This window comes from Scatophagus argus, chromosome 16, assembly GCF_020382885.2.
Source record: "Scatophagus argus isolate fScaArg1 chromosome 16, fScaArg1.pri, whole genome shotgun sequence".
NCBI classification, from domain to species: Eukaryota; Metazoa; Chordata; class Actinopteri; family Scatophagidae; genus Scatophagus; species Scatophagus argus.
This window is the reverse complement of record NC_058508.1, coordinates 20,500,002-20,526,242: the sequence shown is the minus strand read 5'-3', so window position 1 is coordinate 20,526,242 and position 26,241 is coordinate 20,500,002. Positions and strand designations below refer to the sequence as shown.

Sequence of the window (26,241 nt, the reverse complement as noted above, 5' to 3'; positions counted from 1 at the left end):
AGGTTTACATGTGAACACCTGCTGTATTTCTTTCAGATATACTGTCTCTCTCTCACACACAGATACTCAGTCTGGGTAGTTTTCCTTTGTGGTATTGAGTAACAGGGTGAGTGGCGGATGTGAGCGAACTCCACATGCAGCCCTTGTGCAGAGCGAGCGGTTTGGAGCCGACGAAGATTCAGGTCAGAGACGCTTTCTTTACTGCAAACGACCTGTTTCTACTCTGTGACTCTGACACCACTTTGTGTGTACTTCAGCATCCACTCAGTATCGCCAACATGCGCCGAACGTCTGGCAGACATGTCAGAGTCATTTACGCTACAGACTTTTTAGGAACAAATGGATCCTGCTTTACTGAAGAAAAATATGATTAGCACGATATGAAAGACTGCATGTTGTTATTTGATGACTTTGATCTAATTTTTGTCACTGTATTGTTAAATGCAAACAGGGCTCGACATATGGAACGCAATTAAACACAGGAATATTATCTGAAAAGGAGGCCAAAAAACTTTTCGTTTCTACATGGAAGTAAACAGCAGTGTTTAAGAGAGATTTATTAGCTACTCTGATACAAATTTCTGACCAAAATGTGCTCATTAACCCAAATATTTGATGACATTTTGCCATCAAACATTTTGTCTGATTTATTCACACATTCAGTCGCACGTTGACAGGTCGATTGCAGCACAGTGAAGCAATACAGACAGATTGGCACTAAATAACATTTCCATGAAGTAATCAAGCCCTCAAGGTAATCATATTTTCTGTCATGTACAATCACACTCCATTGAGATAAGCTTCAGAGAGGAGGCTGCCATGAGAAATAATGGCATTGCTGCAAATTAGCAGCGTGACAGATATAAAAACAGCGTAAACCCATAAATCATATTGTTTCCTCAGTACGTTAATATACAGCCACAGTTGTTTGTTGATACAATAAATGCAAAACATTACAAAGTTCTTGTTTTGTGTGCAGCTCAGCCAAGCCTCTCTAAAAACAGGACTTCCTCAGGAATTCAGTTTTGTGCGTGTAATACCGGTAAATGCAATATACACATATCTCAATGCAGAAGCTGTTTATATGCCATTAGATCACTTTCATTTTTGTACCACTACATACTAATAAATTTGCAGTTAATCATATCACCATTAAGAATTGCCACGTAGTGAATCTGGTGCTCAGCCGGCTGTTAATATATTACCAACTTTTTCTAAAGGATGCTGTTGTAGGATTGTGTTTGAAGCTGAAGCTGATCACATGACAAACACAGTCCAGGCTTGTCAAATGAATCGGCACCTGATTATCACTAAAGTAGAACAGGGGTTTCAGCATGTTTCTACATACAGGTGTTCATCCCTGACCTCACTCGTGTTTTTACAGAACAGCTACATTCTCTATGTTTTTCTGATGAATGAAGAGACAAGAAAAGAGAATATTTTGCACTAAAACATGCAAAACCCCAAATTCTATATAATCCACCATCATCATAATCTATGCACACACTCGTGTGTTAACACATTTTGTAGTCAAATTTATTTTGATTAAGATCTTTATTTGTTGAAGTTAAGGTGTTCTTGTGTACGTGTGCAACTAAACCACTCCTGCAGAAGTGCTGCATTGAAATGTGATCTTTTGTCGATAAATCTTTCACAGATGAGGAAGAATAATCGTGAAATATGATGAAAGGAAGGGGAAGCTCTGTTAATTAACCTGAGAGACACAGAAGAAGATTTGGATCTAGATTTTCTGCAAAAGAAACATAAATATTAATAAAATGAAAAGAAAGAATGGTGCAAAAACACAGTCTAACATTATCAGGTGTCTATAACGTTCACCCAATGTTACATTTCAACCTTATGTATTAAGTAAATGAAGACCAAAAACAAATTATGTTTTGTTATTTCTGGACTTTCTGCGGACTGGACTTTTTAAGTGAGAAAATATATTTTTGTTTGATTTGTTTAGACCAATCCTTTGCTTAATTATTTACCCAGTCAACAAATGCAGTATAAAAATGACAAACGGTACATAAATTTATTGTAATTTACAGGTAGACAGAAAGAGAGTGTGTGTAGTATTATCAGAAAGCCGAGATGGGAACAAGAAGTATAGCCTAAAAATATTCCATTTGCACTAATAATAGTAGGACATCTGAGTTGCTTTTTCCAATAAAAAGGTTTACTTGGGTGCCTTGCTAAAAATGTTTTGGCAATTTTTTCCACTCTCCTGAAAAACCCATAATGATACAAATACTTATTATTTCAAATGTCCTACTGCCCTCTCCTTTGTGTTGGACTATTTACTGGCTGGAAGCAGTTGTTATCTATCTATCTATCTATCTCATGTCTCATCTACTAACATGAAGGGGAGGAGTTTATGGCCTATACTGCAGCCAGCCACCAGGTGGCGATGCAGATGTTTTGGCTTTTTTATACCCCCAAAGTTAGGCCTTGTATTACCTGGAGGTGCTAATGAGGTTTTATTATACAGGAATTAGCCAAGCTAGCAATGCACCTTTTTTCCAGGCATTAACTAAGATAAGCTACCCGGGTGCTCGCTGTAGATTAGTTTCATAAAGAGACGTACACGCGAGCAGACTTGCCTAACTCTTGGAAAAATGTCTCCCTGCTCAGACTTCGTTAAAACACTGCAACATGTGGAGTTTTATTTTGAAAATGCGGAAGGAAGTGGTATTTTCTTCAGCGTGCGGCTGGTGCTTCGGTACTTCGAAGAAGAGAGGCGGGACTCGTTGGATCGGAGCGGCAGAGCGGCGGCCGCGGACTGCAGAGAGCTCACATCTCTTCCGTCAGTAGTCGAGTTCAGGCAGTGCGCAGAGCAGGACTTCATCCTTCACTCGGACCGAGACTTTTATGTTTTTTGTTTTTGCAGACATTTTTGGACCTACAAATATGCGGCTGTGCTCACTCCGCGGCAGGAGAAGAGACCAGTCTTAGAATAAACCCTCCACAAGTTGAACTGCGCTCCAAAGAGGAGGAAAGGTAAGACAAACACTGCTGATTAAATACAAAAAAACCCGAACTGCATAGAAACCAAGCACCAAACTTCCTTGTAAAAATGAATCATTTTAGTGACGGCTCAGTTCTCTTCCTCTTTCTTCTTCTATCTCTCACTTCTCTGTCGTTCATCCCCACATTACACATAACAAAAACTTTACGGTAATATTTAGAATATATGTCGTTTTTTCAATTTGATGAAGGCCTTCTGGAAATCTCTCTGCACCCTAAAGCCTAAGCAAAACATTAAATAGAATTATTTGGCCTTTTAAACTAGTTATAGTCTTTCAGAATTTTTGTCACTCAGTATATGCTTGTATACAAGTAATCAGAGGTTGTCTTAATTTCTTTGTTATGTGTGTCCTTCCTCACTGGATCCTGCTCTTTGATTTGGCTTGTTTGTTTCTCGACTGCATGTGTGCATGTGTGCACTTTGGGGAAGTGGTTTGTTGAGGGTTAATGGAGGTCATAACCGATTCAGTATCAGGCTCAGTTGAATTAGTTGTGACAAATATGTGTAATGTGTAGATCAGACGTATGCGGGCAGAGAGAGCAGACGTCAGGGTTAGAGGTCAATGCCCGGCTCGATCTGTGGCGACAGAGCTGTGAGCAGCCTCATGTCGTGACATCCCATCTGCAAACATGGCTCACACCCTTCTGCACCCTGTGGTGGAAGAGAACATCCACACCAAGCCACACCACAAAGTCACAATTAGCTTCATTCATCAGGCCAAACTGCCGGTAAATTGTTTTTTAATTTTGTTGCAGAAGTAGCTAAAAACGGCTGTTGAAGTTTCCCTGCAGCCCAGATTAAAGTACGCAACTTTCTTCCAGCTTGTCGGAATAAAATCTGCTTCTTTTCTTTGTCAGTCACTTTAGTGTGTTTATGGACTTTTGGACTTTTTGGTGAGACAGAAGGAGAAATTTGAAGACGTCGACCTGAGAGGTTACGATCAGCGTGTATTTTCTGACATGCCACAGACTTAATGAGCAACAATTAATCAATTAAAAGAAGATTAACTGCCAACTGCTTTGGTGTTTCTCATTTGTGGAGATTCTTTGAAGATTCTTTGGTTTCTGGACTGTCGGTCGAACTAAAGAAGGAAACTGAAGACGTCACTTTGGGTTCTGGGACAACATTTTCACTTTCTTTTAACACTTTGTAGATCTCATCAATCAATCACAAAAATAACCTTCAGCTTAATCAATCACCAATAATAATCATTAATTACAGTGAAGTGATTGGCGGTTGGAGTTGTTAGCATTTTCACAAAAGTGAGATTTCCTTTTAAACTTCTCACATGGTGTCAGAGATTCTCACACAGCTCTCGGACAGGGTTTTGCCCGTTCTGCAGTGGTGAAACGTCCGCGTTGATCTCTACGCTTTATAAACTGGTTCAGCTGACTCTTGTGCAGCGAAACACAGCTGACGGACGGTGCTTCGCCGTTAAGAATCACTCAGCTGCCGTTTTTGTACGGATTCTGAGCTCACCTTTATTTTCTCTCTTCTCTTGCATCATGCAGGCCGTGCAGTTCGATGATGCAGGTGCAAGCTGAGAGAGAACCAAACCAAGTGAAACTTACTGCAACATTGCATGCAACACTTCAACTCACAGATGAAACTATTAATTGGAAGTGGTTGATATCACCATTGACAAAAGAAAACTGAAAAGCTCTTTTTTGTCAACAAATCTAGCTTAAAAATCAATTTAAAATGTTCAGGGAGACGGCGAACAACTTCTGTGTGACTTTGCCGTCTGTGATAGTAAATGAACTGAATGTCTTTGGACGTGGGACTGGTAGTCGGACAAAACAAGGTTTTTTTAGACCAGAACAGACAGTGATTGGCTCACTGGTACAGTTTTAGGTCGCAGCTGTCAGGTAGGCTACACAAGCGCAGGAAAACCACTCATCTGCTGTGTGGTGTTGGTCAGCGCTTTTGTCTTTAAAATGCAGACTCTCACTTATGCCAACAAGTGCTGTTAACATCGCTAATACGCCCAAGTGACAACTTAAACGAATAAAGACAGTGTTGGTACGTGGCAGCAGGAAAGCTTCTTATCACGGTTACAGGAGTAGAAACTATTGCAAGATATGTTGAGACATTAAAATAAGTTAAATAGATAAAAACCTGAAGTAAGTCCATGAAAAGTTGTTCAAACTACCTTTTAAGGTAGTAAGCGTAAGCGTAAGTGGCACAATTCAGAAGGTCAAATCAGTACCTTTGCATTTATCTTTCAAATCATCCTGGAGGCTGCAGTCTCAGATGAATATAAAGCAGAAGTCAAAGGTTTACATTGCAATATTCCACTTTCCACTTTGTGCTAGAGAAGCTCCTGAGCGAGTCCTCTGGCTGCTGCGATCGTGTGGATGTGTGAGCTCCGACAGGTGAGATGCGTCGTGCAGGAACAGCTCGCGGCGCGATTTTACACTTGATTTATTTCTGCTTTTAAACACATCACAGTCCACCAAGTTGGCTGATGACATGAAACGGCAGGTTTTCATCTGACAGCGCAGACGATCCGATCGAGGCCACGAGGACTAACTAGAACCAAAGATGAGTGGCTACGGCGACGGAGGCCACTGCAGACGAGATGCAGCTTTTGCACGGATGGCACGTCTTCATCGTAGTTTGTTGTTTCGCTCCGCTCTTATATGTTTATCTAAGTATGTTGGTGCGGCTCTGCCTGAACGGTTCTGCTCGGGTGGATACGTGGGTCTGTGGGGACCCCCGCCCAGCTGGTTAAAGTGGGGCCAAAGTCAGGCTGAAGATTGTGACGAGTTAACAAATCTATCTGTTCAGGGGATTTTTATCCAACACTCTTAGCTGTTCCATTTGTTTCATTTACTGTTTAACTAACTGATTCAGCTGTTTCACTTTTTACCTCAGCTGTTTGTCTGACGATTTACACTGAAGGCCTGAAAACACATCAGACTGCAGGAGTCTGACTCAGGACGCCTTCCCATCTCAGCCACTTAAATCCACCACATGCTTTTAACTCTTTATCCATCACTTACAGAAAATAGTTTCAACAGTTTTATTACTGTTAAACTCTCTATTCATCACATTCAGCATTTCTTCTCTCAGTCTTAATTTCTTTTCTCGTGGCCCGTCTGGTTTGAATGTTTGAACTCCTCTAAGGTTTTAACTAAAGGGGTGTATTTGTCATAAAGATAAACATAATGAATAACATTCAGAAACTCGGGTTTATTTTAAGAGCCGTGTGTGTGTGTGTTTGTGCAGATTTAAAGGGTGTGAATCTTTTTATGAAAGGATGTTTGTTCGCCTGCATGAGGAAGCTGAACATTTTGAGTATTTTTTCTTTTACTGCACTAAATCTCCTCTTTGAGCTGGAAGAAGAAATTTGTAAGCTTGCAAAGCGATCTACAGCTGCAGGAGTGAAACGAAGTCTTTTCACGATAACTCACCACATCCTTCGCTCCGTGACCACAAACAGAGGGAAGGTTTTATTCACGTCTGTGGGAAAATAATCTAAATGTAACACCGAACGTACAGTAACGGCTGCTGTGAGTCGCCCCTCGACCCAAGCTCCGGCGCTCTTTTAGCGAGTTCACTTGTGGTGTGTTGAGCGCCGCGTTCCCGTCCTGTTTGTGAGTCTGCAGGTAAACAGCAGCACGTGTGGCTTTCGTGAGTCTTCCTAATTTAAAAGTAGACATCAAATGAATTTCTCCAGTTCATCCACCCTCCACATGTCACTTCCACGTTCTCATTTCAGCCCCGTGGCTGCTTCACATGTGACCACATGAATTACCAGGAACTGATATATTAAGCAGTTAAGTGGAATAACACACACAGACACACACACACACACACTGCTGGTGTTTGTGTTTCATGCTTATATGTGGTCAAAGTCTTGCACTTCATATCATCTCAACTCAAAAACAGAAGTCCTTTTGTGTGAGAAGTATCAAACAGAAAACGGCACATTAAATCTGCGTGGGGTTCCAGCTGTAACATGTGAAAGACATGTTGAGAGAACGTTTTACACAGCGCTACCCTCTGAAATCCCAAACAAATCTACTAGGATATCAGCTGTTTGGAGCTTTATAACGGGTTTGATACACAGGTCCAATGGGGAGTTGACTGCGAACATGAAATGTTCTGCTTTGGTTTAGTGAAAGGAGATGGTGCACCAGCTCGGTACTTTTCTACATCCAGAACATTTACAAGTAATAAAAAATGTGCAAAATATATTTAAAAGAACAAAATTAGTTGATTTTGATATTATTATTAATATCATTTCCAGTCTGTTCAGAGTTTACCAGCTGCTGGCTCCACAATAAAATGAAGAATGTTTTCCCAAAATGGCAGAATTTGTCCTTTAATGGTTTATCAGCAGCGAGTGAAACACTGTGAACAGCATTGATTTGCATTAAATGTGCGACATAAATAAAGTTTGGGGAAATACATTTCTGTTTTAAAGACACGACTTTGAAAAACATTCCCTTACTGTTCTTAAATTGGCCATTTTACTGATGTTTCTGAGACTACAAGTTGCAAAAAGCTCGTTTCATCAGACAGTTAGAAATAAGAAAATTTCAGAACAGCGTTAAGATGATCTTGTGACTTCCTTAAGATAATCTAATGACCCTCCCTAAACCACAGGCTGTGAGTTTTGCAGCAGAAGCGAAATGCTGACACCCACTCTGAAGCATCGTGTTCATTGAACGTCATGCTGAACCTTTTTTAGCTTCCCACGTCCTTCTTTCTCCCCACAGATAAACACTTGTCCTGGACCCTGATTGTCATCGTTTGCGCCGTTTCTTCGCTTGCTAAACTTCTCCGTCCCGATGGAAGCCAGAGGGAAGTACGAATTTAACGCGTCAGCAGACGACGAGCTCAGCTTCAAAAAGGGCGACATCCTGAAGGTCTGCGTATCGGACGATTTTTCTCAATCTGGCTTCAAGTTCTTTTATTGCCTTGGTGTGACGTCTTGTTCCTTTGCCTCCTCTCACAGATTTTAAGCCCGCAGGACGATTGGTATAAAGCCGAGATGAACGGACAGGAAGGATTCGTCCCACAGAACTACATCGAGATGCAGGCTCCGAGGTGAGAGCGAGCAAACTGTGACCAGCCTGATCCTCACTCATAATCACTGGATTATCATGAAGCTAGAGGAATGCTTTTCAAATGCATCATTTGAAAGCACAGATCCTCCTGACAGTGGAAACTGTTTTAAAGGGACAATTCACCACAGAATCAGAAATACGTATCCGTAATGTGCCAGTGGTGACAGGTTTTAACTGTGCAACAGCAGATAGAACACAACAACAAGGTGTGTTTGTGCCTCTGTAGCTTTGGCTCAGTCGCCGTTTGTGATAACACACTCCAGAGATGAGGAACAGGAGTGTAAACAGGTAGGTTTTATTCTGTCATCTCTGTGCTTGTCGACCAAAAAAAGGCTGCAGTTGTTTAGGAGACATTGCAGTGGGTGAGGTGAGACCGGCTGTAGGCGTGTGTGTGGTTTACATCAGATAAGCAGCAGCAGAGTTATATCCTCTGTGTGTGTGTGTGTGTGTGTGTGCGTCCAGGTGGTTTCAGGAGAACGCCAGTCGCAGCGCTGCAGAGGAACTCCTGAGGTGCAAGGAAGTAGGAGACTTTGTGATCCGAGGGTGCCAGAGCTCCCCTGGAGATTTCTCCATCTCCGTCAAGTGAGTGAAAATCCCGCGACTGAACCGCACCTGAACTCATCGGTGCACCTTAAAGCTGTCTGGTGTTTGCCCTGTCGTGACGATCCCTGCATCATGTGCTGAAGAAAAGCTTTCACAAGATCACTTGTGGAAGGACGAGTCGTCTCTAGTGTCAAAATATACAGGAGGAAAATGCAAGCTGCTAAGCTATCATCAGTTCCTTAAAGACAAAAATATTTTTGTTATTAAAAAACTGTTCACAGAACTCTGATCTGTGACTGTGATCTGTATTTTCTTCAGTTGTGTGAAGAATGTTTCCGGCGATGTTTAGACTCAGAGAAATCTGTAATTTCATCCGGCGGTTCATTTGCTGGCTGTAACTTCCAGGAGAGTCGGAGAGCGAGGAAGGAAGTCGCGACTAAACGTTCAAAACTCCGTCTTTTGTTTTCATTGTTTCGGTATGCAGCTTGTAAAGCTTCTTCATGATGTTCACATTTTTATTTCACACAGACTGTCAGACAGATGTTACCTGACGTGTCAGTACGTTAGCCGAGCACAGAGGTTAGTTTGGTTTAACAGTGAAAACATGAACAGGTAGATTAAACACCTGTGACATGCTGCTTTAGTCTGACAGCATCATGTTTGTTTTCTCCAACACTCTCACTTTGAAATGACTAAAATTGGAGGCTTGTTTCTCTCTACTTCCCTCTGAAATCAAAGAATCTGCCTCTGTTATCTTCGTAAAAGACTGAGCAGCAGAATTAAAACAAACCAGATGTTGTTAAAAATTAAAACCTGAAAAGTCCTTCAGTAATCCTTCAGTTTGAGAATACTTCAATACTTCTCCCAATGCAGGTCTGTGTGACAAAACAAACTTCATTGTCTTTGAGCTGACGTTTCTAACTTATCAGCCAGGAAGACGAATTAGTTCATGTTAATGTGTTACCGTCTGGTATGCAGCCTGTCGGCCCTGCAGCGGGACAGTTACGTGTCTGATCGGATACTGTGAGAGCTGATAAAAAAACATGTTGGCACTGTGATTGAAAGCTGTTGAAAGGTCAGAGTTAGTACCCTCATTTAACCGTCAGTACAGGGATATTTCCCCTCTACGCCCATCAGTGTATATAGAAGAAGTAAACTGTGACTCATCATCTCGCCCTCTTAGCTCCTCCGATGTGCTGCACACTCTGCAAGCCTTCACATATTTGCAGCCGGCAGGCAGCTGCAGAAGCAGTGACAGAGTAAACACAACAGTCAGTTTACTGCAGTGTGTCCACAGCCATTAAGACCACCAGTTCAAACTGAGAGACAAGCTTCGTTCACCTCTGCTCGCAGGTGGTGTTGCTAAAAGTGCTGAGGACCTCGGCTGTGCCCACCTGGATGGTGGGCCTGGCTGCTTTCTACCAAACTGTGATGCTGTAGTTCTGTACGTTGACCAGCAGAGGACAGTCCAGTAGTGGGCACAGCTGAACCTCTGGGACGATGGACTCACCAGTTCAGCTCCAGATAATATAACACTTTGCTCCCGTGTGCTGCTTTAACTTCCCATCAGACATGAGAGTGACGTTCAGCACTTCAAAGTGATGAGGGACAACAAAGGCCAGTACTTCCTGTGGTCTGAGAAGTTCACCTCCCTAAACAAGCTGGTGGAGTTTTACAAGCACACGTCCATCTCGAAGACCAGGGAGATCTACCTCAACGACGGCAGCTTGGACAGCAGGAGCCCCTCCGTGGCCCCGTCGGTGAGAGACGCTTCTGTTCGCTTGCTTTGCCTCTTGAGTAGTGAAGTTACTCAAAGTAGACCAAAAGGCCACAGTGTCCTACTGAGGTGGGTCACATGTTATGTCTACATAACAACATAATCAAACCTGCAGTCCTGAGGTCAGGATCCTGGCGAGGACGACGAGGACGCCTACGAGTTTCCCTGAGACACTTTCTGAAAGTTTGCAGAGATTCTTGGTTGTGCAAAGCAGCTTAGCTCCTCAGCTGAAAACATTGCTGGTAAACACGCTGCACTTTTTCACTGTCATGTGGGGAGTTAGATGAGAAGCTGTGGCCCAAAATGCTGTAATATTCCTTTATATTCTTTTTGCTTATGTGAATGTTTTGCTGTAAAATCTTGCCCCAGTTGATTCCACATGACTAGATTTATGAACATATAAATAGATTGTGTTGTTTTGTTTACTGCTCTCCTGTACTTCCTGATGTACTTATTTTGAAGTCACCATGCGTTGCTATCTACTTCCTGTGTGTTTCCTTCTCACAGGTGAAGAGGGGAAGTCTGCCTGAGCAACGTAACACAACGGCAGCCGTCGCAGCTTCACCACGCAGAGCTTCAGACCAACCTCACAACCAGCTGGTAAACACACACACACACACACAGGAAGTGAGTGTCTTAAGTCCCAACCTTTGTCCTTTACTTTTAAACAACTCTTTGAACAGTTCAGTCATTATTTTGACCTAATTTGTCCAGCCAGCTAATCATTAATCGTTACACCCAACTGTGTTTCCATTTATTTTAAATTTTAAATTTTAATTTGAATCTTAAATTTGTTTAATTTGTGGGGTAATTTTGAAGAAGAGCAGATAACATCTATCGTAACATCTGTCATGTTAAGCTGTTCAGCTGTTTGAACTGCTCTGCTCGGCAGTTAGCTGCTTTTCAAACGCTTCCAACTGCAGCACGTTGCGTTCAGGCGTCACAACTGAGTCAGTGTGTGGATGCATATTTTTCTAAATCTTAATATATTTTCTCCAAACACTAAGTGACTGCAGGAGTGACCCTCAGGCGTCTCCGGTTTGGATTCGCACTTCGCGCTTCGTAACATTTGATGTTTTGGTTTGCGACCAGCTAAAGCAGAAGGTGTTTGTCCTTCTTCTTCTTCTTCTTCTCCAGGCTAAGAGGATGGGTCTGGAGGAGCGAGCTCACACCATCGGTCACACAGGAAGGAGCAGCCCAGTCAGCTCTGCTTATGTTCCCCGTCGCACATCTGAGACCATGCCTCTGCCTCAGGTCAGCCCGCCGCCGCCGCTTCTTTTCTGTGTACATATTCTTTCTTGATGAATAATTACTGACTGGTTCAATCATTTCTCCAGCTGTCCAAATTATTTTATCAAATTAGTGTAAATTCCAGTCTGTTCCCTCAGATTTTCAGTTTTTTCTCTGAATATGCCAGTTTGCTTCCCTGCATTCTGTAGTTTCGGTATTTACATGGTTTAAATTGATCCCTCAGATCAATAACATTTTTATTTTGATGTCTTTATTCGTTCTTTCATTCATTGACGAAGGCATGTTGCTGCCAACATCACTCTGCACACAATAAACAGGATCCAGAGGAGGTTGTGCGTCAGAGCTGAGGGGAACACAATGAGACAGTGAAGCATAAAACACCAACATAACGGTGTAAACAGACTCCATAACACGTAAAGTGTTGCATTCAAACACATGCATCGTACAACTGACTAATAATGTTCTAGTATGACTGAGATGTAAGTGAACCACTGAAAGTTAGAAGAACAAATATTTACGTGAAAATATCCGAGAAATCTGGAGGAGAAAAGTGATCAAATCTAACGTGTTTCAGTATAAAATCTTCAGCTGAAAGGGACAAAGGACAACAATTAAGTATAAAATAGCAGAAATTAAAATGCTCAACAGAGAACTTAGTTACTTGCTACCACTGCAATAATAATAACAGAAGAAAAATGTTCTGGAGATTATGGAGAAAAATCTTCATTGAAGTTATTGATTGCAAAGAACAAATTAAATACATTTAGAAGACAGATTAGTGCGGTGAATTATTTGTGTTTCACATTTGCCTTTGCTGAAATGCTTCTGTCATCATAAACACTGAAGCTTTTGCAGTGCAGTCGGCTTTACTGAGCTGCTGTGTTTCCTCCTGCCGACCCACAGAGGGCGTCCTTGGTGCAGGTCCGGGCGCTGTACGACTTCACCGCCGAGGAGGACGACGAACTCGGGTTCTGCGCCGGGGACATCATCGAAGTGCTGGATCGCTCTGACGCGTCGTGGTGGAGGGGGAGGCTTCGGGGGAGAAGCGGGCTGTTTCCTGCCAACTACACAACACAGCTGTGAGAAAGCACCCCGGGTGATGCACACGACTGCGCCTGCACACATCCACGGACTTGCTCTGCAGGCGCAACGGCCCCGACTTTGTGCTTTTGAGCAAGAACACTGAGCAGTCAGTGACCCGCACATCAAGACGCCGGCGCCCTGAGGACTGAGGATCCATAATACTCAGATACCTGCTGCCACTCAGTGTGTGGTGCTCGTTCAGGTTTTATTGAACATTTCTGTGTGTGTGTGTGTGTGTGTGTGTGTGTGTCACTTGTCCACAAAGAGGAGCAGAGACACAGATGACACCCGCATGTCCGACTGACGAAGCGACTGTGATTCAGCTGTTTCTGCTCCTGTTCAAAGTGCAGTCGTGTTTTATGCCGCAAAAGGTTTTGTTTGACAAATTCAACGGATTTTTAACAAAGTCTGAATGCTTAAAATAGATGTGTATCTCCCCAGCTGCTCACTGACCTGGAAATAAAATAGTTTTTTTTATCACAGATTTGATGTTTGAATTTAACTCAAATTCATACAAAGAAAAGCCATACTTTTTACAAGGGCTTAATTCCTCCTTCACGGCAAGTTTATTTTCTACAAGCTGCAGTAGATTATTTTATTGTGATAATTCTATGAAATGTTTTATACATTTTTTAAGATATTTTCTTATTTAAGTTTTGTCCAGCGGCATGATGTCAACCACAGCCTGCCACAATAAAACCAGAAGTAGGGATGTTTAGTCTTCAAAATAAAAGCTGCATTAGAGTCTGAATCCTGGACTGGACCCTCTGGATGTAGCATCAGCTCTCCTCATTAGCTCAAACATTTTCATGTTTATTAGACTGGAAGTTGCTCAAAATAATCTATTCCTGGAATTAATGCCAAACGTCTGCAGCCTGGAAATGTTGGTTCTTATTACTAGTTGCAGTTTTTCACTTAATCACATGTTGCACAAGACAAATAAGTGGTTATTTTCTCAATGTATCCACATGACTTCTTTTCATGTGTAAAATACCCTTTATGGCATGCGCAGGATGATACATTTACAAGTGATGGGAAATGGACTGTGATTATAGCTTTTGTGACAAAGTGCCCTTCATTTACACACACACACACACACACACACACACACACACACACACACACACACACACAAACTGACAGCCTTGAATTCAGTGCTTTGTTCACGGAGCGTCAACATGTGGACACCCACAGCTCCTGAGCCACACCCACCTCTTACATATAATCTGTCTACAGGACACTTTTTACCTTTACAAGGTGAGCTGTGCATTAGATTTTAATCTGAAGTTTAAAGTAGAGGAGTAAAAGTACCAGTACAACAGTGTAAACGGGACTCCATTACCTGTCAAACACCTACCGTTTGTGGTATGTTGTGTAGTATGAAGTATAAAGTGGAGAAAAGAAAGACTCAAGTTAAATATCTGAAATGTGTTCTTATTTACAGTACCTGAGTAAATGGAAAGGTGACTCTCGTATGCCAGTCAACACATTTAATAAGTTCAAAACCAAATTTATTATGAAAGTTTCGTAACCGGAAGTTCTTTAACAATGTGGCGAACTTTATGCCACCATGTTGGCTTCCAAACGGCAGCTAGTCCCGCCCCCTACTTTCTCACCTGTGCACCTGGCGTACCTGTCCGCAGAGGTGTCGCTGTGCCGGAGACAAGCGGATCAGGTGCGACTGAGGAGGGGGGTATTTGTTCTGCTATGGCGGAGTCTCAGCTGCGGTGCATGGACGATGAGCACGTCAACGAGAAGATCCCGGAGTCCCGACCGGAGTTCTACTACAGCGAGGAGCAGCGCGCGGCTCTCGAGCAGCTGCTCAGGAGCGGGGACGGGGCCTTCAAGATGCGCCTCAAGGAGGACAACATCAAGGACTTCCTCTCGGCCAAGGAGGTGAGACTCCTCCGGAAAACCTTTCACGAATACAGCACGGACTGCGACCCCGAGTCCGGCGAGCACGACAAGTCCAAGGGGTCGTCCAGTGCGGACTCCGGGGTCCACTCCACCTACTGGCCCCAGATGTCCGACACAGAGGTCCCGCCTCTGGACATCGGCTGGCCGGGCAGCAGCGGCGTCTACAAGGGGGTGACCCGGGTGTCCGTGTACACCCATCCGCCCAAAGAGTCCGGGCCGCACATCAAGGAGGTGGTGAGGAGGCTCATCCAGGAAGCGCAGAAGGTGACTTTAACGTGTTTATTCTCATGTAAAGACAGTTTTCTCAATCTCCCCCCTTCTAGAAGGATAACACTAATGATGAGGATTTCCAAAAATAAAAACACATTTTAAAAGCGTATGTTAAACTATTCCTCATTCTGGTGTTCATCATTTTTTCATTTTTTAAAAATAAATAATAAATGATTAAGTAATACATATAACAACTATTTTAATGTGAGAAAACATGAGGCAAAATGAAAATGAAAATAACCAGGGCTAACCATCAGTTACTGTCATCATCAATGAATCTGTTACTGTCTTGATTAATCGGTTAATGTGTGTATAAAATGTCCTATTAAGTTTTCCAAACTCGAAGGTGATGTCAACCAGCAGGCCCAAACTCACAGATATTCAAATTCAGCACCAATTTATGACACACAAATATTACTATTAGAGAAGCTGTAACTAAGATTTTTGCTTCGTATCATATCAGTTATCTATCGATATTATCAGTTATTCCTCTGTAGAGCATTTAATCGACGAATTGATTCAGAAAACAAGCTTCTCCGCTTTGTCCACTTAAATTGTATGAAACCTTTTTTGGTCGTGCAGTGAAATTTAGCCACAAAGGTATTTATTTGTAGGCAGACTAAACACAGATTAAGATCAATGAGGATGGAAAACATCCCAAAGCTCAGGTTTATATGTCAACTCTTCTACGCAGACCACAGTGTTGACTCTGAAATCTACAGTTTGACCTACAAACAGAGAAAAACAACTTTTACACCCATGTAATTAAGCTTGTCTCTGTCTTATTGCACCTCATGGAGGAAGTCCCTGACTCACCTGTCCCCGACAGTCATTCAAAATAATTGGCTGCTGGTGATCATGTGACTCGGAGCCTCAGGCTGAGAGCAGTTACTGCCGCTTCACGTGTGTCCTGCTCATCCTGTAATAAAGTGAACACGGCTCTCTCAGGCTCAAAGCACTGATTTTTAAACTCTTAAGGTAAACTTCAACACGTGTGTCACAGATCGGATGTTTAATTGGGTAAAAATGTTGGTGTTGGCATCAACACACGTAAAACACAAATCTTTTATTGGGGCTTTTCTGAACATGAAATCATATTTAGTCCCTTTTTTTGTAGTGCCATATATTGTAAATGTGTGTTGTTAATAGCTTTGCATTATTAAAAGTAAGAAAAATGTTCTCCGTTTCAGCTTTTCTGCATTACATCAATCGATGTGATAGTTTGGAATTTCGCTCAGAGCCAGGAAATACAAAATGGCCTCAAAATGATGTTTTGACGTGAGAGCGACATCAGTCGTCTTAACTCTCCGTCAGAAATCGATGCATGCGTGTTTCCCAAAATGTCCAGCTTTTCCTTTAACATATTTAAAAGGTTTGTGGATATCGGACGGGTATTTGAATGCAGATGGCGGCAGGGGCTCAGCCTTGCAGAGCTTCTGTACAGGCCAACCAGAACAAGCCTCACATCGGTTTCAACAAGTTCACTTCAGACCACTTATCTCTTTATGTGGAAGGGAAAATGCAAGTGACAGTAAAATTCCAGCTATCATCTCCTACTGAGCTAACGACGTGCAGCAAGTAGCACGTCACGACTTAACGCGAGGCCTGCCTGCACTCAGCTGTGCCAAAAAACACAAACAGGAATAATTCTGATGTGTCTGCGTCACGTCGGTTTGTAATCCCGCACATCCTTAAACCGAAGGCCGTAAACTTGACTGAACATGTTGAAAACGACGTGTGCAGTTGAGATGAATTTCGTTGCAGTTGTTGTAAACAATGACTCTTTGACATCACAGAGGAGTAAACAAAAGCAGGCCTCTGATTTGTGACAGGTGGCCGTTTGTCATTAGCAGACTTTATCAGGTTTTTCTTTACCTGTCAGATGGAATATTTGCACACAGAATCATCTTATTTGGCACATGCAGAATTTTCCAGAGAGTCATTAAAACAGGTAGAGGTTAAGCTAGCCCTTGGCATCAGTCATAAAACCTCCATCAATGGGAGCGTTATGTGCAGGTTGTAACAAGCTGAGTCACGTGGTCCAGACCGGGAAGGCAGAGCAGCTCTAAATGTCAGCTCAGATCAGGACTTGCAGTCAGAAGACAAAGACTTGTTCAGCCTTGACCTGTGATCCTGCACTCCAGGTTTGGCTTGGTGCTCATCAAGCCTTTTACACATTTTTCTGTCACCCACTCAGAGATTCCCACGGCTCCCTCTGATTGGTTGACCTCCTTGGTATGCAAACTTAAGCTGGAGAGCAGATGGTTCACCTGCGATCTGTCTGACATGTAGCACCAGAGGCTATAGATGGAGATGAAGGCGATGGAGTGTGTCCTAACTGGCACAAACATCACAGTTTCACTTATGTGGACCACAGAGAGAGACCGGTTAGTCCGAGTTCTTTGAAAGCCGCCATGCGGGTGAATAACCGAGTGTACTTTGACACACATTTCAGTCTCCGTTTTATTTCTGTTTCCAGTAGCCGACTCAGAGCCTGACAGCTTAATGATCTGATCGCGTGCTGAGATTGCTCCCCGTGAGCTGAAGTAAACCATGTACTCCTGCCAAATCCTGGAGAGTATTCTGTACAATCCTGTACGCTGGAGATCAAACTGTCACACACAAACATACGCACACTCGTCGAACATCAGGTTCAGTCGAGCCGTGGAGTGTGGAGGAAGGTGGAGGAATATGCTGTTATCCTGTTTGAACAACATTCACTACAAAGAGCAGCATTGCAGATTATCTCCATATTAGTTTTAACATTTGGGTGAGATGATTGTTGATTGAATGCGGCCTTCGTCTGTCTGAAACCCAGCAGAGGTGGGTTAATCAATAAAAGAATACAACTTGTTATTTGACCGCGTTAGAAAGTGTTTCGGTTTGTTCCAAAGGGCGACGCTGGAGGGTGGGGTGGGAACTCGACCTTCATGCAGAGGAGGGCCACAGGATAGCCGTTCAGATGTATAAGCTTGTTTCCCAAAATGTCGCACTGTTCCTTTAAAGGAGCCGTTCATCCCGAGGAGAACATGAATGTGTGTACCAAAGTTGGTTGCAATGCTTCTTATAATTGTCACAGCAGTTCACTCAGAACCAAATGTCAGTCTCGTGTCGGCACTCGGGGTCGAGTCAGGGACCCGAAGTCATGGACCGACAGACTCTGTTGCCGGTGCGACCGTCTCCTGCCTTCAGCTGGACTCACATGGAGTTTACTTTTGATAACTGGTGTAACTAAAGCAGGAACACGTGTTGTCTTGTGCCCACACACACACATGACAGCGAATCACCTGATGGATGTGAGCTGTTTAAGCTCCACTGCAGGATATCGTCATGTTTGTTTAGTGAGGTGCACAGCGTTAAAGACAGCTGTGTCTTTTGTCTGGTGACAGACTCTTACTGAAACAAATGTAATGTGTTTTTGTGTTATGTATTATTTTGTAATGTCATGTTTTTGAACGCGGACCCTTCTGTTGAAATAATGGTAGCCGTTGCTGGATGGCGTCCAATCCATCTTGAGTAACCATTTAATCACCTGGGAAAACAAGTTCCACTGAACTTCAACTTCAGCTTCAACTGTTACTTCCTCAATAATTGAACTGCTTACGTTTTTGTATGTTAACACTAATGATGAGTTAGTGCCTTGCTGTCATTGTGTTACTGTCACAGAGGGGGTGGTGAGAAACTTTTATGAGTCTTAATGGTGCGAGAGGCGGGTTTGCATATCGGCTTCCCTAAAAGGCGTCAAAGTTACCTGAGCAACGTGCACACAGGAGAGCCTCACCGGCCTGTGTTGGTGTTTTACAGGAAGACCAAATAAAGTTCTCCACAAAATGACTCCATTACAGCAAACACCCCACAGAAGAAAGAAAATGTTGGTAAAAGTCCTTAAAGTAACACTTAAAACTGAGGGGAAAATGCCCACCTGAGTGTTACGTCATTGTATGTTAAATTATTGGATTGTTACTGATGCTGTACTGCGTATGTTTCTCTACAGCTTGTGTAGTTTAAATCTCAGCTAATTTGAAAAGAGGAAAAGCGGAAAAGAGAAGGAGGAAACCGCTGGTTTAATAACGATGCATCAGCCTTATTATGGATGTGTTCCTCAGGTGGTGGCCATAGTCATGGACCTCCTGACTGACCTGCAGATCCTCCAGGACCTGCTGGATGCGTCGTCACGGCGCGGGGTGGCCGTTTACGCTGTGCTGGAGGCCGGGGGCGTGCCCTTCTTCCTGGATATGTGCACTCGGCTGCAGATCAACGCATCGCATCTGCGGGTGAGGAGTGAGCTCAGCAGACACCAGAGACACCAAGTGGACAGCGGCAGTGAGTGCTGATCCTGGGTCAGCCACACTCGCCAGGTGCTTCCTGACAAGTAAAAGACAATCTGACTTCAGAGGTGTTTTGGTGGTGTTATAAAACCGCTGGCCTGTTCCTACATGACAGTGAATTATCCAATCAGGCAGTTTTATTCCTCTCATGTCAAGGCATGTGTGTCAAACCACATATACTTACAGGTTTATTTGTTGTACTTTCGGATCTCTGCTCCTGAGATCTCTGCCTTCACCGCGACACGGTCCAGGTGAAAGGAATTTCATTTGTGGTGCTCAGCGAGTTGAAAAACAACACCACCCTTTTGTTTCCAGGAGGGTGTCTCAGAGTAATGATTCATTTCACACCAGCATTACTGTGTCATGTTAATTTTCATTTACGCTGTGTAAAACAGCAAGTGAGAGGCCGCTGAGATGTGAGCAGTGATTCCCAACCGGGGAAAGATGCTCAGTGGAGGTGGAAGCAGGGCAGCTTATTTAAAATATTACAATAAAAAACAGGCTGTCTGCGTCGTCTTTAACAGACAGGTTTAAATATTTTACTTTTATGAGATAACCTTTCATACGGTTCTGTGTGTTCTGTGTTGCAGACCCTGAGAAATGACAGCAGGGTCTAGACTGAGGCGGTTCACTGAACCACTCTGTCATCTTATCTCCACGGGGACGCGATTCCCAGCCTCATCTGCTGTGTGCGGAGTCTTGTAGCTCCAGTCTCATTTAACCCGAGCGCTGGACTACCTGGCCGCTGTGGTGTCACCTGATAAGGCCGTGAAAGGCCTTTTCAGAGCACCGGGCTCTGTTACTCTAACTCCTTACAAATGAACATTCATAGATCCTGAGAACAGATCCAAAGACTGTAACTCGATGCGGCAGAGCAAAGCCTCCTCCCAGTGTGTCCACTCAGTATGAAGTTTTCTTTCTCTTCCCTTTAAGTAAACATCATGTGGCTAAAGGGTTTGCATTTCTCCCATTATTCCTTTGGAGAGCTGACTTCATGATGAGAGGTGTGACGGCGCAGTTTGACTTGGCATGTCTGTGAAGCGGTCATGCATGGCAGGAGACGTTTGGTAGCTGTGGCTGACATCACTCAGGCTTACTCGTGTCAGGTTAACGCAGTGAAAATGTGTAATTAAGCGGGTGTTTCTTTACAGAACCTCCGTGTGCGGATGGTGAAAGGTGCAGGGCTGGCCCTGTCCTTTGGAAAGCTGCCCGGGTCCGTCTGCTCCAAGTACATGCTGGTAGATGGAGAGAAAGTCATGTTTGGGTCGTACAGGTGAGCATGCAGTTCAGCCCTTCACACCTGAGACGGGAATGCAGCACAGAAACAGACTCACTCAGAAGCAGCATGTGCAAATGATTTGAAAGAACTTCTGACTTATAAACTAAATTTGCAAATGTTCCAGGCCTCTCGTACAAGTCAGTGTTTTTGTTTCAGGATTTTAGGGCTGCATCTAACAGATGTTTTCATTGATTAACCTGCCAATAAATTTTGCAATTAATCAATTAATTCTTTATTATATCTTTAAATTGTGAAAACTTCTCCTCAGTTTCCCAGAGCCCAAAGTGATGTCTTTAAGTTACTTTTTTTGGCCAACCAGCAGTTCAAAACCCAAAGACTCTTAATTCACCACAATAAATGACAAGAAAAACAGCAAATCTTCACATTTAAGAAGCTGAAACCAGACCAACCGTTTGACATTTTTGCTTGAAAAACAATTAAAACTAAAGAACTGACTAATGGCTGCAGGTCCGCCTGACCACCTCCTTTAGTCATGGCCCACTTTGCCTTTCGAGGACGTGTTTTAGCACCTAAATCCGTGTCCACATGATTTCTCCCTTTGAGAGAGTTCAGTTTGACCTAAAGCTGCTGCAGTCTGTTTTCCACTCTGTGATCTAAATGCTAAGAGGCCGACAAACAGCTCACTCTAAAAGCAGCACCTGAGAGAGTCAAACAGAGATATAATGATGACCTTCTGATGCACATTGAAGCCGAGGAATGAATGGAACGCTTTGTGCTGCACTCTCTTTATTTACTGTTGCTACTGCTGCACAGGAAATCCATTGTTGTCGATCCACTTGACGTCTGATGCGATCGCTGTGTGAGATTACTCCGAGGAGGCAAAGCAATTAAGGTTGAGTGAAACGATGACAACGTTTGTCAACCCGCGCCCTCCCATCAGCTGTACTGAGGCCTCAAAGTGCAGTTAAACCATGTGTGAATCACCTTGACTTTGTGCTGATTGTGAGCTGAACTTTTCATCCGTGCAGGCTGTGATGCTGAGGTGTGGTGCAGGCCAAGTCCTTCTCTCAGTCCTGGAGCTTCTCTGCTGTCAGGCAGTTTGAATGGGTCTGATTATTGGCTGATTTTCAGAACCAATATTTTTCCAATTATCATGTCTGTGTTTTTTTTTTTTGTCCATTTTCCAATAAAATAGATTATATAATGGGATGTTGGACATAAAACCTGGATGATTGCATCAGTACTTTCCTATCAGGATCACGACAACCAATGAGAGAAACATTCGGGAGCAGCTGATGATGTTGCCAAGCAACAGTAAACCTCCCGGCCCTCGAGGCCAACGTTAGCCCTTGACGGATATTAAAACTGAAATCTCACCTGCAGTTCTCGATGAAGAACAGACAATCGGGGTCGACGTTTCTTCAACCATTTTCTCATCCAGACTCATTTATCCGCTAACTTGTGTTTTTTCTCACTGCAGACCGTCAGCTGCAGCAGGTCGTTTTAAATCTGCTTCCCCGTGAGATCACATGGCAGCCATGACACGCGGTGGTGAATCTTAAGAACATCCTGTCGTGTGTGATGCACCCGTATTTCCAAATCTTGTGTGCATGTTTGAGATTACAGAAAAGAAAATCTGTGAAGTTTCTCCTTATGTGCGCAGAGCAGCATCATTTCAAAATTGTTTAGGTCGACTTTAAAACTCGTGCCGCCCGAGCCCGGCTGAAGACTCCAGCCGCTTTCACACAGTCGTCTGTAAAGAGTAGTGAGAAGCAATAACTGGTAATAGTAAGAAACATAATAAAATCCACTGGATTGCTGGACTCTTACTGAAATGTTTTGAAGACATTCGGCTGACAGAAAACTCAGTAACACCCGACTCAGACTCCTGTTGATTGAAATGTTTTGGACACACTTGATCTCCTGTGCACAGAGGACACGTCATGTTTCTTAGCTGAATGTGATTAATATCAGTCCTCTGGTAAACCACAGTGCTGACCACATCAGTGATGAAGCCCTCTGCAGTGCACTTCAGCAACACATCAGCAATACAACTGAAATCAAAACTGGAGAGACTGATTGGTGCCGAGTGAAACGAGCGCATTCATGTTTATGAGTCATGTGAAACCTCGTTATGACTGGAAATCCATGCAAGAAAATTTGTCTGGTGGTTTTTTTTTCCTTTCTTTTGTTCTTTTTTTGATGTTTTAAAAAACAGTAACTGCTGCTACTTCAGGCTGCTGTTTTTAGTGCTTTTTAGTGCTCTAAAAGAATTTCCCCTCGGGGATAAATAAAGGATTTCTGATTCTGATTTAAAAAGTGCTTTAAAAGCCTCCGTGTCTGGAGGTGGTCATCAGTGATAGTTTATTTAGCTCACAGAATATAAATGAGTATATATTAATCAGCACTACAGATACTTTAAAAAGAGTAGTTAAGAAAAAAGGAAAATATTCTCATTAGTTTTGTTGTTTTGCAGAATGTAAGATGAGAGGAAGATGGATCCCACTCTTGTGTCTGTACTGCTGCCAGCAGCTGCTTTGCTTTTTAAAGAGTTAGATGCTAAAATCACGACGATGTCGCATTCATTTCTCCAGGCAGATTTAAAAAAAATCTATAAATGCTTTCTCATTGTTTTACTGCAGTATTTTTAAACACTGAAGTCATCCCCAGTACGCATACGTTTTGGCTAGAAGAAAACATGTGCTTAGCCAGTGGATTTTCCTACTTGTCAGGAAGTTTATTTTGGACGCTGCTTTCATCTCGTGGCAGAAAAACAAATGAGCAAAGTTCCCAAAATCGTTCACTTTTACACCACACTTTTGGTTTAAATCTGTCTGTTCTCCTCCAGCTTCACCTGGACTTCCTCCCGGATGAACAGGAACACGATCACCGTCATGTCGGGACAAACTGTGGACTTCTTTGACAATGACTTTAGGGAGCTGTACGCCGTGTCCGATCAGGTGGACCTCTACAAGGAGTTCAACATCACCAAGCCGCCCATACCTACACCCATCGCAAAGCCGAAGGTGGAGCCAGTCCTGCCTGTGCCTGTGTCCACGTCCCGCTTTCAGGTGTCCGTCAATGACTCCAGACAGATCGACATGAAGGTACCTGCACATAAATACCACAATCCGAAGTACTCTTTAGTTTTTGGGAACAGCAGGGGCATGACGGGTTCCCTACAAGACCTGTCGACGGTGGGCGACTCGATGGTCGGTGGGCTGAAACTGATGAACGGCCTGCAGAACAGCATGCTTCATATCAGCAGGTACAACCAGGAAAAGGTGGAGCGAGTCTCCCCTCAGAGTCCTGTCCCACCTACAGAGGAAGGGGAGGAGGGAAAGGCGAGTTTGAAGAAGAACCCGGCTGTCGGAGTGAAGAAACGCAGCTCCTTCAGGAGCTTCCTGAAAGGTAGAGGAGTCAATCACAGCACAGAGACAATAGAGGAAGGCGTGGTCACTCCTCAGAGCCCAGACCCACCCTGCAAAGCACCAGAGACCAATGGCATCGCAGGAAATGAGCTGGAGGACACATTTGAGATCATTGAGAAACCAAGTCCACTGAAACCCAAAACCAAGAAGCCATCAAAGGTCATTCAGAGAAGCTTGTCCCTGCAGACCATCAACTTAGGAGACGAAGACGGTACATGTGTTTCATTTTTCGTTTGTTTCTTCTGTTAATGTGCTGATTGTTCTCTCGATTAATTCCCTCATCATCTGATCTTTATATTTCTTTTATTTCATCTCAGGTCAACCCAAAGAGAATATCTGAGTTTCTGTGAACACCAAAACAAGTATATCTGTAGCGAGTAATATATAGCATCAGTTTCTACTGCAGTATGAAGCTGTTTTCTTAGGAAGTCACACCAAACAGTGGACAGACCCAGTTAGAAACCAGCTGTTTGGCATTTAGCAGCTAAAGAGCAGATGTTTTCCTCTGCATGTGGTGGAGACCAAAATGAGAGCTAAAAGACAGTGAATACTGGACTTACTTTGATCAAGCACAACTCCAAATGAAGGATAGTGTTGTATTTTTAAATAAGCAACAGTTTGCTAACAAGTTCAACATATCAAACTTAAAAAGCTGTTGTGTGTTCGTGCTGTGCTCACATTGTCCCCAAGTGGCCAAAAAATCAGTTATTGTTGGTTTAAGATCCCCACCTGTGATATGAATTTTTTCACTATGCTAATTATGACTGTTATTTTTTTTAACTTATCTGTCCTTTTTTTGTTTTTTAACCAGAATCCAAAAGCCGGCGACGGCATCAAAAGAAGAACTGCATCCAGTCGTGAGTGGACAGTCTGCCATTAACGATGAAGAGCCCCACAGACGGATGTCATGGCGAAACAAGCTGCAGGTCACAGCATCACCTCACTGAAACCAGGTGACATTAAAAGACTTCACTTGGGACTCAAAGTCCTCGCTGTGCCTCACGGGAGCCACCAAGGATTAGACGTTGAACTTTAAACCAGTCGTGTGAAAAAAGAAAAATCTCAACATTTTAGCCAAAGTGCTGATGGAGACAGATTTCATCGCCATCATTTTGTTTTTATGTTTTGTATTAAATTATTCTACAGTCAAGTGTTGTTTTTACTTTTACACTGTCTGAACCTGAACGCCACAGAAGTAGCCCCGTGCTGTGGCCCAGGTAGCGTGGGTGGATTACATCACACCTGCGAGTTGACCCGGTTGCCACGGAGACAGGAAAAGTGATCCTGCTGTCCCAGAGTGTCGCCTTACAGCGGACCCTCGCTAACAGAGCGAGTGTGTTGCTCAGGCTGTGAATAATGTACGCCGCGCTGAGTGCTGCGCTGTTGACACAACCTGCTTCTGCTCGCCGTGTGACGGCTGCGCTGCTGTTTGTTTGTTTGCACACGAGCTGGGATTTTGTTCTTATTCGGGTGAAAGTGGCACCGACTAAAATGTGAATCCTTGAGAACCACTTGAGATGCAAATTATGAAAATACTGCAGCAGAGAAATGGAATAAAAGACATGAAAACAACAGTTGTCTGTTGGATAAACCTTGACTGATCCCCTGCTGGCTTCTTTAAATAGAGAAAGACTAAGGAAATAAATAATAAAGCATAAAAAACTGAAATAGGAATAGAATCAAAACAGAACCCGTGGAAGGACATTTGGAGAGCACAATTACAAGGTAAAGCAACAGGGCTGTGATTAATGCCTGAGCCAGTAGTCTGTGTCTAATATACAGTGTGGTTTGGTAGGAGTACTGGCTGTTAGATGTTATGTAAATAATACAGAATATAATGCAAATATCTGAGCATGTTGTAGTATAATATGGTAAATAATGACAGAATCAGATATGAGATGTGGCAACAGGTGAAAAGTGGTAAGACAGTATAAAAATACTGCGATATTAGTAATCAAAATATGTCAACGTGGAGATGGGGGGAAGCGTCCTGAATGTACCAGACACAGAGTGTGTGTGAGTGTGTGTGAGTGTGTGTGAGTTCAGGATTGTCTGAGGTGTGTTTATAATCAGTTGTTTCTGATTATTAATAACCCAGGAGACTGATAAGAGATGTTTGCAAAATCTTAGTGACAAAATTTAGAATAACCACTGATAACGAATTGTAACTACAATTTACTCCGACACAATTCTGGGGTACTTGTACATGTACTTGTACTTGTACTTGAGTGTTTCAATTCTCTGCTGCTCTTCTTTTTACTCCACTACGTGTATTTGGTAACTTTTCAGATT

The 26,241-nt window shown here is 43.1% G+C and overlaps 2 protein-coding genes across 4 annotated transcripts; both read left to right on the top strand.

The window, feature by feature from the left end:
• Positions 1-72: 72 nt before the first annotated feature.
• On the top strand, positions 73-13,247 carry grap2a (GRB2 related adaptor protein 2a). 3 transcript variants are annotated; one of them, XM_046414579.1, is made up of 9 exons: positions 73-182; positions 2,894-3,003; positions 7,759-7,908; positions 7,998-8,089; positions 8,572-8,691; positions 10,223-10,412; positions 10,937-11,029; positions 11,567-11,683; positions 12,584-13,247. In XM_046414579.1, exons 3-9 carry the CDS (start codon positions 7,831-7,833, stop codon positions 12,761-12,763), a joined length of 870 nt encoding a protein of 289 aa, XP_046270535.1. In that variant the 5' UTR covers positions 73-182; positions 2,894-3,003; positions 7,759-7,830; the 3' UTR covers positions 12,764-13,247. The 3 variants fall into 3 exon arrangements, with proteins under 3 accessions (XP_046270535.1, XP_046270536.1, XP_046270534.1); XM_046414578.1 differs by lacking the exon at positions 73-182 and adding an exon at positions 2,672-2,809; XM_046414580.1 differs by lacking the exon at positions 73-182 and having other exon boundaries at positions 2,647-3,003; positions 7,731-7,908.
• A 125-nt stretch (positions 13,248-13,372) lies between these two features.
• Positions 13,373-25,523, top strand: fam83fa (family with sequence similarity 83 member Fa). The gene is made up of 5 exons (XM_046414576.1): positions 13,373-14,944; positions 19,057-19,224; positions 20,430-20,551; positions 23,367-24,160; positions 24,761-25,523. The coding sequence occupies exons 1-5, from the start codon at positions 14,312-14,314 to the stop codon at positions 24,808-24,810; spliced, it is 1,767 nt and encodes a 588-aa protein (XP_046270532.1). The 5' UTR covers positions 13,373-14,311; the 3' UTR covers positions 24,811-25,523.
• Positions 25,524-26,241: the final 718 nt, after the last annotated feature.